This window comes from Stegostoma tigrinum, chromosome 7 (assembly GCF_030684315.1).
Source record: "Stegostoma tigrinum isolate sSteTig4 chromosome 7, sSteTig4.hap1, whole genome shotgun sequence".
NCBI classification, from domain to species: domain Eukaryota; kingdom Metazoa; phylum Chordata; class Chondrichthyes; order Orectolobiformes; family Stegostomatidae; genus Stegostoma; species Stegostoma tigrinum.
Genome location: NC_081360.1, coordinates 31,798,812 through 31,814,093, shown reverse-complemented (window position 1 = coordinate 31,814,093; position 15,282 = coordinate 31,798,812). Strand labels below are relative to the sequence as shown.

The 15,282-nt window shown below is 37.0% G+C and overlaps 1 protein-coding gene across 2 annotated transcripts in view; it reads right to left on the bottom strand.

Annotated features, from left to right (window-relative positions):
• sf3b1 (splicing factor 3b, subunit 1) overlaps nt 1-15,282 on the bottom strand; it is a 56,865-nt gene that overhangs the window by 39,736 nt on the left and 1,847 nt on the right. The window contains exons 2-10 of one of the 2 annotated variants that reach the window (XM_048533803.2): nt 11,439-11,614; nt 10,190-10,291; nt 9,730-9,844; nt 6,780-6,859; nt 6,495-6,659; nt 4,516-4,825; nt 2,153-2,368; nt 1,443-1,564; nt 287-484 (exon numbers count right to left, since the gene is read on the bottom strand). In XM_048533803.2, the coding sequence (XP_048389760.1) occupies nt 287-484; nt 1,443-1,564; nt 2,153-2,368; nt 4,516-4,825; nt 6,495-6,659; nt 6,780-6,859; nt 9,730-9,844; nt 10,190-10,291; nt 11,439-11,614 (1,484 nt within the window). Of the gene's footprint in view, nt 1-286; nt 485-1,442; nt 1,565-2,152; nt 2,369-4,515; nt 4,826-6,494; nt 6,660-6,779; nt 6,860-7,220; nt 9,703-9,729; nt 9,845-10,189; nt 10,292-11,438; nt 11,615-15,282 lie in introns of those variants that run through there. The other variant, XM_048533804.2, reaches the window with a different exon arrangement.

Below are 15,282 nucleotides of genomic sequence, written 5' to 3'. Positions count from 1 at the left end.
TCACATACTTAGTGCTCTGGAACATACCATTATCCCTCCTAACAATACAAAGCATTTTGATTGTCTATGGTTTCACACTTGTTCCTTCCAAGAGGAAACTACTTCTGTTTGCACGCCAGCATTTTTACACGCAAACCTTGAGCAACAAAAACAACTTCCAAAAGCTCATTCACAAAACTTTGTATGGTACCAATGATTCCAAGCTATAAATCCTGATCAGAAAAAAAATTCACATTCACATGCATATACCCAATTTTAATGGGGGTAAATCAGGAAACCAAATTACCAGTAATTTGTCAAAATATTGAATGTCATCAGGCTTCAGGAATGGAAGATTCCCAGAGGGCTGGTCATTCATGTTCTTTGCGCTGCGCTCTTCAGACTGCATGTGGAATCCAGTTAGACCTCCAAGTGGTGTTGGGGTTGCGGTCAGTTTACGAGCAGGTGTTCTGATTGGGACATAACCAGCTGGAGGTGGAAGGACCTATGTACATTTAAAAGAAAATTATTAATATTTGTTGAAGATATGATAGCAATAATTTAGATACAAACTTTCCTTTCAATTTCAAATCAGGGAAAGCAAACATTATAGGTCAAGTCCACTGAAAATTATTGAATTGGTACAAAAATACTGGATACCTTTTGCAATATGCTGCCAACATACCTCATGCAATTTGGTCATCTCACTTTTCTGTTATAAATGAAGACTACAATGACCGCATTTGGTCAAGCTCAAAATTTGAGCAATTCACCTGGCATTCATTCTGCACCATCTTCAAAGTGCAAACAACCATTTCCCCAGAGAAATGCCTTCTACTGAACAATGCCACTGTCCAGAAACAAACAAATCGTAGAGACCTCATGAGGAGATAATTACTTTTACAAGATAATGCCTCACCAACGATTTCTCAGGGCTGCCCAACAGTCGTTTTTCAAAAACTGACTGCGGAATTAATGGCATAACTTTGTTTTCCCACTTTTTGCACCCAATAAATTAACAGTCAGCTGCAGAAAAGTTGCAATTCATATGACAGCTACCTAGGACAAGGTGAACTGGGTAAAAAACAAAGCGTGAATTGAAGTTAGTGGCCTATAAGCCAGAATGTGATATTTTGATCGGACAGACATCCAGCACACAAAGAAAACCTTGTGATAACAAAGAAATTTTGATGAAAACTTAGCAAGCAGAATAACCAGCCATAACTTCAATCTGCATGGTTTTTCCTGATATCTGTACTTTTAGTCAATGCTGTTTCAACATGTACATTACCCAAAGTACAAAATAAACAACAGCATTCGTCCTTAATACGCAGATAGATATTAATGGCAGGTATGTTCTGGTCATCAGTTCACATAACTTCAGTAGGATACATTCTCCTCAAATGAATAATTGCCAAGAAAATCCAGTGCCTTCTATTTATTGCAAAAGTTTATTACATTACCTTGTAGCCTTCAGGGAACATTGCATCGAGTTCCTCATCTGTAAGTGGGCGATTTCTTTCATCAATTTCCCGCTCCCAACGCCATGCCTGTAGTTGCTCGGGTGTCATGCTCATCAAGTGACCTAAAAAGTTGAATTGTTTCGTTATTTCTCTCTTTTACCTCTAAATATTAACATCTGAATTCTTTTTAACATAAAACAATTCAGTAACATTTTATTCTTCCCACAACCTGTAACTGAGTTCACTTCCTACTCAGTCTGTTTACATTTGCCAGGAATGAAATAGTCTAAATTCCATTATTCTGGACATTAACACCTTATAAATCGATCATTTTCAATAATGGGATTGAAAGCACTGAGCTTGCATCACAACATTTGCTGGTTAAAATTAGAAATTAGTTCAACCAATTTGCTCTATAAAAGAGTTAACTGTTGTCGGTCCAATTTTTAAGAGTCATGATCAAACAGTAACTACTGTTTGTGTCTGCAGATAGACAAGAACGGGTCCAACTTCAACAGCATCACTGTCCCACGTACACCATTTGGACTCTGAGAAGGAAACTGGCCCTTTTGGTACTTGCCCAAATGGCCAATGCGATTACTGAGCTACAGCCTAAGTATCCGAATTTATAATACAGCATTTTATCATCAAAAATATAAGACAAATCTAAAATAAGTGAAAATATAGCTACTGTTTTAATCACCACATACCTGGTGTAGGAGTTGCCATAGCCATCGCAGGTGTGCCCTTTGGTGTAATTCCACTGGGAGTGAGCAACGGAGTGCTGCCACCCAACTGACTAACTGGTGTTTCATCCCAACGAGACTTTCTTTTACTTGCGCCAGGGGTTGGCGTTTCACCTATAGAATCACCTCCACGGTCTGTCCGCGGTGTCTCAGCCCAGCCACTGCCATGCCCAGGTGTCTCTAAACCAAGAAATTAGACACCAAACAAGAATTCAAGATCAACACTTGAAAAGCAGAAAAACCATTCACAATAACTGTTTTTACCATTATTCAATAGTAACATGTATGTCAACCAATTGTGCAAAACAAAAAAAAAACTTCAAAGTTTAAAACTAGACATTAAAACCAATTAAAAAACATGAAGTTTTTTTTGATTTAAATTTTAAAAAGTTGCTTAGAGCATCAGTAATTTCAAGGTACATTTGAATAGCTACTCTGAAGGAAATGACAAACTGTGCATAGCTGTACTTCTTTGATAGTGGGATTTGTATGAAGGACTGTAATGTTTGGTACAGCCTAATTTTAATTATGTAAAGCAGAGCTGCTTCACCCATCCATAGCAGAAATGACAAGCTGATCTGTCAGGGAGTGGCTTTGTTTCAGAATATCCAAGTTCTAACAAAGGAGTCTCATCTAAAACATTAGATGTCTGTTGAGATACTGGTGGATCTAAGCAGGTTCAGTATTTAAAACATTTTTCGTTAACTACTATACCTAATATGAATTTTTAAAAAATAAAATTATGGTCAGATCAGTTCCAACAAAAACTGAATTTTTCATTTATAAAAATGGAAGAGACGGTTCTAAAAAACTTCTAACATATAGTTCACATTATATTTAAATTTTTAGCAATTTCATCTGACCGAAGACACACTCTTGTCTCCATATTATTCAAATCCTGAAGGACTTCCATGCACTTCAAAAAATTCTCCCATTACCAAGATCATCTTTGTCTGCTCTCTTATCAGATCTTACCCTTTCCAACATCATTAAAGTTTCACTCTGGCCCTTTTACATCATTAATCCTTACCAAAATCTATAACAGTAAGTTATTGTTAGCAAAGTAATGGACAAATTAACAACGTATTTGGAAGAAATTAACTGAAGTTTTTCATGATGCTCTTTTCAAAAACTACAATTACGGAGATAAATCAGGTACTGTGGAAAGGCCATCTGGTCTGTGTAATAACACTAGAAAATGTTGGCAATACTCTCAACAAATCTTGCATCAATGGCGAAAGAAATGACCTTTCAGTGACCTGAAGCATTTAATGCTTCTCTCCACAGGTGACACCTGACTAGTTGAGCATTTCCAGTATTTTGTGTTATGCTGCATTTCTAGCATCTGTAATATTTTGAGATAACAAAATGAACACAGCAGGCCACACAGCATCTTAGGAGCACAAAAGCTGACGTTTCGGGCCTAGACCCTTCATCAGAAAAGGAACAAAATGTCAGTTTTTGTGCTCCTAAGATGCTGCTTGGCCTGCTGTGTTCATCTAGCTCCACACTTTATTATCTCAGATTCTCCAGCATCTACAGTTCCCATTATCTCTGCGATATTTTGCTTTTTTTTATGCACCTTTTTCTTTAAATGGAGAACATCAATATCTTAATCTTTACAATCTGAGATATACTTTTGAGTGGTCAAGTGTGTTGCCAAGAATACATTTTTTTTAAAAAAGTGCCACCAGCCTAGTTTTTGGGAGTAGCTGGCAGGTTTTTGGTGAAAAGCTTGAATTGATAAGATCACTTTCCAGTCAGATGCTTGGGTCCTCTGAAAAAACTTGCTCAACCAAATCAGTAGATCAACCGCTCAGAGTGGGCAAACTTATTCCCAAATTTTATCCCAGTTTACCATAAAATGGTCATTTGAATTGTAACAACAGTTGAGTAACATAACAAACATAATTTCTTTCATTAAACGCAAATTCCACTAGCAATTTCATACAATTGATTTCCGCATCCCCATTCAAAAGGCTTGTGTATTAAGGGCAAAATATGGTCGATTCAGGTTCAGTAGTGAAATCTCCACAAAGAATCAAGACAATCCAGAAACAAACAAGTTGTTAAAATTGAAATGGGAAAAAATTCACCCTGGTCATGGTTGGGCAAACTGTGGTATAAAATTCCATAATCTCACATTTTTCTGATTATGTATGAGTGTAACTTAGCAATTTTAAGTGAGTCTTTAAAAATCTCAAATGAACATACTCAAAAATATTCCACCGAAGTTGAAACAAAATCATATTTCTTAATCTTTGCATTAAGATGAATGACTTTGAAAGAAGAGAAATTTCCACCACAGAAAGAAAATTTAATCTCACCCCGATCTGTTTTTGGAGTTTCATCCCATCTATTTTTGCGCACACTGGAAGTTGCACCTCCATGACCTGGTGTAGCATGCCCAGGTGTATCTCGTCCAGGTGTAGCAGCCCCTGCTGGTGTGTGGCTAGGAGTGGGCTCCCACATTCTTGTGCTTGGAGTTGCACCAGGAGTCTCACTGCCTTTTGAACGACCAGGTGTTTCATCCCAACGGCTCTGAGAAGGAGTGTTTCCAGGTGTATGACCAGGGGTATGTCCTGGTGTGTGGCCAGGTGTGTGCCCAGGTGTGTGTCCTGGTGTGTGCCCTGGAGTCTACAGAGAGAAAATACACAAATAAGCTGGAATTTATCAATGACGACTCAGTAAGTATGATCAAATATATTTTCAAAAGATAATGTGTAATAATGAGACTATAACAATAGGAGCTCCACAAATTGTTCACCATACTGCTGCAGATTCAGATTCTTGAAAAAACAGCAGAGAGTGATTTAATAAATCAGTGTTATTACAGAATTACCAATTAACTACAGCCTTAATTTATACTGGAACTTAGTCTGGTTTTTCTCAGGGTATGAATTAACTGAAATGTTGCTGAGTGTGAATAAACAAAAGGTTAACCGAAGGAGGAGACTGCTGTATTGATTCTGGTCACCTGATAAAGCAGTGCAAGTCCTGCAGATAGAAACGAATGGCAAGCTTCAAAATTGTAAGAAACCAATGAAGCTTTGTTGATCTTAGAGCAGTCGGCTAAATGGTTGTTTAGCTTGGCTTTATTTGATTAATGAAAACTGAAAGGAAACGAACATCTGTTGGCATTTTGTTTGCTTTCTAGTAATTAATGCATTCAATTTAAGGAAGAATTTCTTTGCTCAGAGTGGTGAATCTTTTGAATTCTCTGCCAAAGAGGGTTGTTAAGGCTCAGTCACTGAGTATATTTAACACTGAAGTCAGACTTCTATGTATTAAAAACATCAAGGTACACAGAAATAGTGCAGGAAAAAAAGAAATGTTGAAGAAGGTCAATTATGATCTCATTGAATGGCCTAGACAGGATTCAAAGGGCTGAAAGGTTTGACTCTTGCTCCTATTTCTCACATTCTTTTACTAATTATTTACCTACTTGATAAGAAGCTCCATAACTCCAGATTCAAACTAGTGGGTTTCCACAGGTGAGAGGAAATTAACCTCTTAACCTTTAAAAAGCATTTTTAAAGAAGGTATTTCAAAACAAGCATAAATAGATGAAGTAGTTACATTCCTGTTTGTGTCATACTCCATCCTTCCTTCCCCCACTTATTTTAATCCTTTAGATACCGCAACTGTAACCAAAGGATGGATGCATTCAAACAAGATTCAAACTGTAAACTGATTTGGTGATGGAAGACTGGAGCACTGACTATAAAATGAGCCTTATTGGGCCTTGAAGATCATGTTAATGAAACAAAGATGTATATCATATAAGTATTTTCTACCAGTTGCCAATGCTTAGTGAATAAGTATGTTGCATGGTGTGATATTAGGCCACTGAAATAGAGGAAGCAAATCACTGATATGTTCCAAGTTAATAAACTTGCTCAGTGTGACATCAAGACAGAAAAAAAATGTTAGCTTAGTTTTATGGCTCTGATCATTCTTTAAAAATCTCCACGAAGGGGTCACAATCTGACTCCCCAACATTTAAATATGCGTACTCTGCCATGGATCACTTAAGAGGAGAAAAGGCATGCACAGGCGAGAACAAAAATACTAAAATAGGGAATACTGTAAATACTTGCAGATCCAGCAGCTTCTCTGCAGAGAGGAATAGTGTTAATGTTTTAGGCCAGAATTCTGATGATGGATCACTTGAAAAATTAACTCTTTGTTTCTCTTCATAGAATGCTGTCAGAATATTTTCATTATTTTCCGCTTTTATTTCAAATTTCTAGCATTTCCACCATTTTGATTTTCTTTTAATGAAAATGTCAGTCTTCCCTCTCACCTCTGCTTGGTCCCAGCTGGATACTTTCTTGGGTGTGGCACTGGGAGTTTGATCTGCTGTCTGATCCCAGCGACGTTTGCGTCTAGCAGGCTGTTGGGCTGATCCATTGACTGCCTTAAGATCTCCAGCTTTAGCTTTCTCAGCAAGCTGTTGCCTTATTTCCCTCTAAAACAAGCAAATTAATAGATAAACCAAACTTTAACTTAAAGAAGCCTATTTTACTTGGATACACAAAATGTTGTACATATGTAACGCTAGCATTTCAAAAGCAAGAACGTGCATTACCTCTTCCTTTGTTAAATGCTGTTCTCGCATAACATCCATGTAGGTTCTGGCATGGACCTTAGGATCTGGTGTCTTTCCACCTGAGGGACAAAAATAGTGAGAACAGACCAGAAAGCAATTAGTGCAAGTGTAAGAGAAAAGTCAATGTTATTTTATCTAGTTATGATACTTTTGCATTAGCATTCTAGTTTATTTTCATTCAACTTTTAAGTTTAAAATTGCTGACTTCTCAATTTTTTTTAATATTTGCTCAAATCACAGCAACTTACAGAGAAGCGACCTGATGGTCAATTTAACCTGCTTGAATACAAACAGTAATAATTACAACAATCTAAAATAAATGCCTAAGTGCAGTTATAAGCAAATCATACGCAAGACATCAAAACACATTAAGTGTCCATTATTGTCGGTTTTCCTTTGATGATGTTCCGGAATACGTACACTGGCGGGCCTGTGTGTCCATCAGCAGTTCTGACTTCAAGCAGCAGAACAGAAGCCTAGAAAATTATCTCTTTACCATTAGTAACACTTTGGAAAGGGTTTTAAAATTCAAAACATCACACCTTGTGTTAGTTTTTAAAATCTCACTCAATATGTGTACTAATAAACTTCTTAGGAGAAAACAAAATTTTACCTGTTTAATATTAACCATATTAAAAATAATTGTAAATGCAACTATTTAAGCACAAAAAGTTACTTCAACAGGATACTTTTATTTGGGATTATGCTGTTTGGGTTTGTCTAAAAACATGCTACACTGGCAGTTGACATACTGCCATTTTCATTGGACTTCCTTTTGGTTTACTTTTTCAGCATAACCTACACACGATCTGTTGCACTGCACCCTTAAGAATGCAGACAGGACTGTCATAGCAGTACTGCTGTAGGAAAGAAATTAAGGACAGTTAGTATGGGCCCGTGGAATTCCGGCAAACATATTTAGAGCAATTACAGTTACAAAAATGTCAGATTCTATCCCTGATAAAACATACACATTGTTGGTTTGATACCTCTTTCAATTAGACCTGTATCACTAGTTAAACTGAAAATGTACTAAATAGAGCAAAACTTCCTAGATTACTCTTAAATATAAACTCACTCACCTGAAAGAAAAACAAAACTTCCATCTGGCCCACTATGCTTCCCAGCAGCGACCAATGACTAGCATCTAACTAACTACCATTAAAATAGCTTACAAAAAGGCCACTCCAAATTATTTCAGAGGATGACAAGCTCCATCCTAGCTTTGAGATGTGGGAGACACCATACAAGTAAATCTGTCTTTATCACAACTGAAACAGCCAGACTCTCTTTTGTCAACTCATTTTTGCGTCTCCATTTCTTATGGAAACACAGATATTTGGAGAAGAATTATTCCACGGGTATAAGTTGTTGCATCACATACTCAAGTTGCCATTCGGTATGTGTAGATCTACACAGTGGGTGTTGGCATGTTATCCATCTAGAGGGAGAACAGGTGGGAGTTTGCAACAGTGCCAATCTTGTTATGATTCAATGTTCACGAATGTGGATTTTTCACTAAGGTCAGTGAAAAATTTTGAGGAGCAGGAGTAATGATCAGCTTCTCCATCCTCCATAACCTTGAAGTACTGAGGCCAATGTCACAGTTCAACTCTGGCCCCAATTACTATGGTAAAGATTTGACAGCATCTCTTGATCCAGATGCCTTACCTAGTGAAGGTGCTAGACCACTGGAGAGGCTCAGGTGTCATTTTCATCAATATAGTATAGCTTCATAGCAATGGATTCAAATGCTTCAAAACGTTCTGCAACTATCTATGCTTTGCCAAAATTTCAAGTGAAAACAGTGCTACTTAAAACAAACAAAGTCTTTTTTTTAAATTTAACTGTAACGGTGGCAAAATTTTCAGGTTTGAATTATTTATCCAAAAGAAACAGTTCGTATGTGAAACATCACTGACTTAATAGAGAATTACTCAACCAATGACTGCAATGGGTGAAAATGCAAGCCAATTTATAAAAAGATTCAATTTGTACAACAGTGCACTAATTTAAAACTGTGAAAAATCCAACCTAGTCAGTTAAAATATTTTCTCCCCCAGATAATTTTCAAATAAATCTATATACAGTTATTATTTTATGTATGGATTACACTGCACACTAGTAGCAATTTGTGCTGCATTACTTAGTGTGTACAGGATAATGTTTTTGATAGCAAGGCATCTAAATCAATTTCAGAACTGCAGACCAGCCTCAAATTTATACGCGTGGTTTGTTTTTAAGTCAACCATTCAGAGTAATGGTTGGATCATTGTTCACAAATACTTTAGCTTAAAAAAGCTGTTCTGGCAGGCTACATGAACAAGAAATTGACACTTTCAACTTGCAAAATATTCTGTGGGAGCTGGCTTGTTTGATGGGCCATCAAACCTCTGCATACATTTGGAAAGGCCTTTTCAAAGAAAAAAAAACAATCCTACAGCTAATTATTTCTGTACATGTGCCTTCCACACAAGACCAGTGCTGAAAATATTGTTCCATAAAGGTTGCAAAATGTTACACTCCTCCGAAGAGGAAATAAGCTATTTTTATTTCAAGCAAGAACAAAAATTCAGCCAGCAGGTCTGCTTGAAAACACAAGAACATCTCACTAATTTAATGTGGAAGGCAAAGGACATTTCTGAATTTACTTAAATATTTAAGCTTTCAGTTATATTGTTTCAACAGCCTGTTGTGTAGACAATAAAACAGAGGTAATGGTAACCCTTCACATGTTGCATACCCATATATATTTATGACACAGGTATGCAAGATTTGAAGTGCCTTTCAGTGTTTAATCTAATTTTAACAAGTTCTCAAATAAGATGCTTTAAATAGTTCAAACCGTAAAATAAGCAAAGTAATTAAGTTCAAGGGCTGAACCACTGTACACCCTCATACAAAGGTCAGCACAATCTGAAAAAATTACCATCTGCAAAAGGGTCATGGCGTTCAGGGGAAATAATCATCTGTCTCCTACGTGCTTTGTACTCATCTTCTCGTTCTGCAATGCGCTGCGATCGATGTTCAGCAAATGGATCATACTGTACATATGAAATAAATAAAGGACAAAATAGTAAGGTTAAGCAGTAAATATGCAAAACTTTAAATTTTATTTGCTATGCTGGTTTAAACTATCATTGCACAGCTTGTTTATTTACCAAATATATCAAGTTTTACAGAAATATTTTACTTATGATGAAAACAAGTACACAAATGCAAATGCTCCAAAAGCTCTTGCAAAGGAGCTTGCTGAAATTGTTTACAAATACAATCTCATTTCAAATAAAATGTATTCAGATAGGAGAGGATAAACTTCCAAAAAAAAACTGATTGTTCACAGGACCAACAATAATTCAACTGCTTCATTCTATGACACACAGTTCTACCTGCTCAGTTGATTGTGGTATATCATTTAATAGTGCCACTGGTGCATGGTATCCAGGTTTCTTCTGACCAAGTAAGCTTGGAGATGAATAGTCATCATCATCCTAGGAAAACAAACATAATAGAAAATGGTAAAGTGAAACACTCCTTTTTTTGCTGGTAAATCAATTTATCTTATTTCAACTTTTTAAACAGGGGAAAAAAAGAAGTCTTTAGTTTTTTGGTCATTATTTCCTCCTTAAAAACACATCTTTAATACAATTAGGGGCAGGAACAGTTGGTTATCGTATCTCCACAATGCCAATGTAATTCAAGAGATATTACTAATATTCAGGATCCTGCCAAGAAATCAAAATTTTTGCGGAGAAAGTTGGCAAAGAAAGTTCAAAGAGAAAGTTTAAATACTGCCAAAAATGATTCTACAAGGGCACAGTAAAATCAACTTAATTTTGGATCGCTCTACAGAATAGCTTTGGTAACTTAATATTTAGTTTAAAACAAGGCTGACAATAACATTAGATTAGTCTTCTGTCTTTCCTAGATCAGAATAGAATTACACCTAGTCATTTGACACAATTTAACATTCAGCAAAGCAAATGAGCCTTAATGTCAAATTCCATTAAATATTAACCTATATGGTGTGTCCAAATTCAGTAGTAAAAAAGGGTTAACAAAAAAGGTAAAAATATTAGTGGTACATCAGACACCACACAATTAGAAGGTAATGATGTGTTTTAGCTTAAAAAAAATTAAAATTTCAACGTAACAAAGCGTGGAACTGGAGGAATACAGCAGGCCAGCAGCATCAGAGGAACAGGAAAGTGGACTTTTCGGATCGGGGCCCTTCTTCCCAACCCAGAAAGTCCACTTTCCTTGTTCCTCTGATGCTGCCTGGCCTGCTGTGTTCCTCCAGCTCCAAGCTTTGTTTTCGCTGACTCCATGATTGGCAGTTCTTGCTATCACTAAAATTTCAGATGACATTTAAGATGACATTAAGATAATGAAATGTGAGACTGGATGAACACAGCAGGCCCAGCAGCATCTCAGGAGCACAAAAGCTGACGTTTCGGGCCTAGACCCTTCATCAGAGAGGGGGATGGGGTGAGCGTTCTGGAATAAATAGGGAGAGCACTAGACTGAAATTAAAATATGGTCTGGAAACAAACATGATTGAATTATAATATTTATACAATAGGTTATATTTATACAATAGGTTCTAATTGACAGTTTAAGCAAAATTTTTGTTTTTACCTCTTCCTGTTCATGCGCAGGAATTGATGTCATGTATCCTGCAAATCTGCTGTCACTTCCGCCATATATCTCCTGATCATAGTAACCAGTTGAATCAAGACCAACTCCATCAGCATCTCCTTCTATGACAAGAGCTGCTTTCTTGTTCTGGATTTCTCTAATCTGTGCTTCAATATCTTTGGAACAGGAAAAGTAAAGAATGGGCAAGTAGTTACAATTTAAACATGTTTTTCTTTGTTAGTCTGTTGACACTTTTGCATTTGTCCACAGAAAATACACTGGCAGAATTTATTTGGGGGCATCAAAATCTGTGTTCCAAACCGAAAGGTTTTAGACGTCCACCTGATGACCTTATTTTAAAGGAGGTGGCAATTAACAGTATTCCTCTGATGTTTGTCAGAGATTAGAGCACATTTTAAAAATATATATAAAACATAAGAGTATCTTGTGCAGGCTTGTAGATCTGAGGAATGGATTAACGGACTGACAGAGTGGTATTGTAGCCAACATAATGTCTATGGAGCCCAGTTACAAAGTATCATGTATATAATGAGACATCTATCTCCACTATTTAAGAATTCAATAGAAAGGCTCCAATATCTCAAGACAACAGCATTTCCATTTGCTGCCACTAAAGCTTTGACTGCCCTTCATGAAATCTCCATTTCTGCTTCCAAACTCTGCATGATTTTGGCGACCATTACTGTATGCAATATTCCAAATGTGACCCATCTAAAATTTTATACGGCTGCAACATAACTTACCAATTGTTACTCTATGCCATGACTGACGAAGGCAAGCATGTCACATGGCTATCCACTAGTGCTGACACTTTCAGGGAAACTTGGACCTGTACACCTATATTAATACTTCTAAGAGTTCTGCCATGTACTGTATGCTTCTCTCCAGCATTAGACCAGCCAAAATGCATCACCTCACGTTTGTTCAAATCAAAGTCCACCTGCCATTGCTCTGCCCAAGTCTCCAGCATGTTTATATCCTGCTGTATCTTCTGGCAATTCTCCTCACTGTCTGCAGCTCCCCAGTCCATGTCATCTGTAAACTTACTAATCAGGCCACCTACATCTCCTCCAAGTAATTTATACATGTCATAAGCAATAGTGGTCTCAGCACCGATCACTGCTGAACACGACTGGTCACAGATCTCCATTCAGAAAAACATCCCTCCACTGTTGCTCTCTATCTTCCGTGGCTAAGACAGTTCTGTATCCAACTTATCAATCCAATGTGACTTTATCTTTTGTATTAGCTTAACAAGGGACCTTGTTATAGGCCTTGCTAAAATCCATGTAAACAACACATATAAAATCTATAACAATGGCACAATGAAATTAGCAGACTATCATTAAAAACGCACAAACAAGGAACCAGACCAAGCTACTTGGCCCTATTCTGCCATTCAATATGATTATGGTCGATCAGATTTTAACCTCAACACCAAATTCCTGCAAACCCCAAAGATGTTTCAGCTCAAAATCAGGTATTCATCGAATGCTAAATTCCTCATTTCTCAACTTCTCCCCTTTACTGAGGTGTGGTGACTCTCAGCTTAAACCATCACTAGTCATGTCTCTCTCTCAAGAAGAAAGCAACCCTATGGTCTGGTAAGACTATGATGACGTGAACTGTACTTTACATTCCTAGTTGAATCCGAGCTGCTCCACTGCCTTGATTGTAATGCCAGAACAAGGAATCTGTTTCATCAAGAGGCTACAGATTCTGTTGTTGCCAATTATAATCTAGGCACATTTGCAATTCTAGTTCAGTGAGGAATGTAGAAAAGTAGAACCAAACACACCTAACAAAATCTAATTTAGTGAAGCCAGAGGATTACATGCATGCTAAACAGCAGATGCAACAGTTTATAAATTTTAGAAGCAATCCCACAATTTACAAAACTGATTAAAACTGCAGCTCAATTACAACAATTCATGAATGGTTTGACAATTAAACCAAAAGGTAGAGGATGTCCCAAGAAAGTTCCTGTCCTCAAACATGTTAAAAAAAACTCAGCAAAGCCATGCCAAGTATTAGTGTTTGCAACCACTTTCGGCCAGAAATGACACATGAATGATCTATCTCAGCATTCTGCTCAGATTTGCACCACAGATTCAAGTCTTCACCTAATTTGATTCACTACATGTGATGTGATGTGATGTGATATCAAGAAAAGCTAGAGCACCAGATTTTTAAAAAATGGAAATTGGCCTTCACAAAACTAGGTTCCCCATGTAGCATAGTGGTAGCATCCCTATCCCAGGACTGGGAGATCCAGGTTCAAATCTCACATACTCCAGAAATGTAAAATAGCAACCCTGAAACAGGTTGACAAAAAAAAAAGCTGGTCACAAACACCAAAAGCACTATACAGCCAATTAAGTACTTTTGAAGTGAATCGCAATTACAAGTTGGAAATGCAACTGCCAATGTACACAATTCCCATAACTACACATGTAAGAATGCAATAACCTGTTAACCTGTTTCTGTGACGTTAATTAACAAATATTGGCCAAGACTAGGGCTAACTCCCCTGTTCTTATTTTGAAATATTCCTATGGGTGCATTTGTGTTGAAAAACCACACAGCCAACATCACGATACTCTCATTATGGTTAGCCTTCACTGTTGTGCTAGACTCCTGGAGTGACACTTGAACTTGCAATTTTCTCATTCAAAAAGGTGAGTTTGCTCGCAGATTAAGTCACGGTTTCACCCAAAAACTAACAAAGTCCAAACAAAATCCTAAACGTAGTCCCCAAAAACACGTACCCCAGTTGAGTTCCTAGCCAGTTGCTGCAGTACAGCTAAAATAGTGCCATTGACCAAACATGGAAAATTGCCTAATATATCCGGTTTATTAAAAGCAGGACATGACAATCTCACGACTACACTTTCAGTAACAGGAGACTGATGAAGGTACCATCAGCAGCTTGTATGATTTGACAGCAATGAGTCCTGTGAAGCACAAGATTCCAGGTTCAAAGTCCACTCCAAGATTTGAGCACAAAAATCATGGCTTGACACTCCAATCCAAGCCTGAAGAAGTCACAGTCAGAGGTGGCATTCTTCAGGTGAGAAATTACACTGTGGCCCCAGTTGTTTAATTGGATGAGTGTTAAAAATCCCACGGTACTATTTTGAAAAGCAGTAAGGAGGCATTCCCAACAATATTTAAGCCTCATTCAACAACACAAATTTCAAAATTATCCACCCACTATTAGTTCTTGCAAATTAATCACAAAAAAAGATAGCATCCAAGTTCAGCAAGTAATAGGGAAGGCAAATTGGAACGTTGGCTTTTATTTCAAAGAGAATGAATAAAAGTAGGGAATTTTTGGCAAAACTATGCAAGGCACTAGTTAAGACCACAACTATGAACAATGAATCAATGCACCTGACTCAGATTTGACCAAAAAAAGGGCCAGAATGGGAAGCATTATTTACAAATTAATAGAGAATGAGAAGAATTGATTACATTTTAATTAAAATTATTTATTTTGGTAAAATATATTTGTGACATTACTGCTTGCTCGTCAAGACTTGCAAACTGAAATGTTTCAGTCATGAATCCACAGAGACTGTCAATGCCCAGTGTCAAGAAAGTAATTCAGTTGTAAAATAAAAGGTTGTATTATGGCATACTTGAAAATAAAACTCCAGAAGTCAGTATGAATTATGCTACAATTAATAGCACAATATTGGTATCTCAACAGATAGGATTTTGATAATGCAGATTTTGAAAGTATTGAGAATTACTGACACCACAGACTATAGGTTTAAATATCATCCAAAGGCAGTTCACAAAATCCAGAAAACTTACGAAT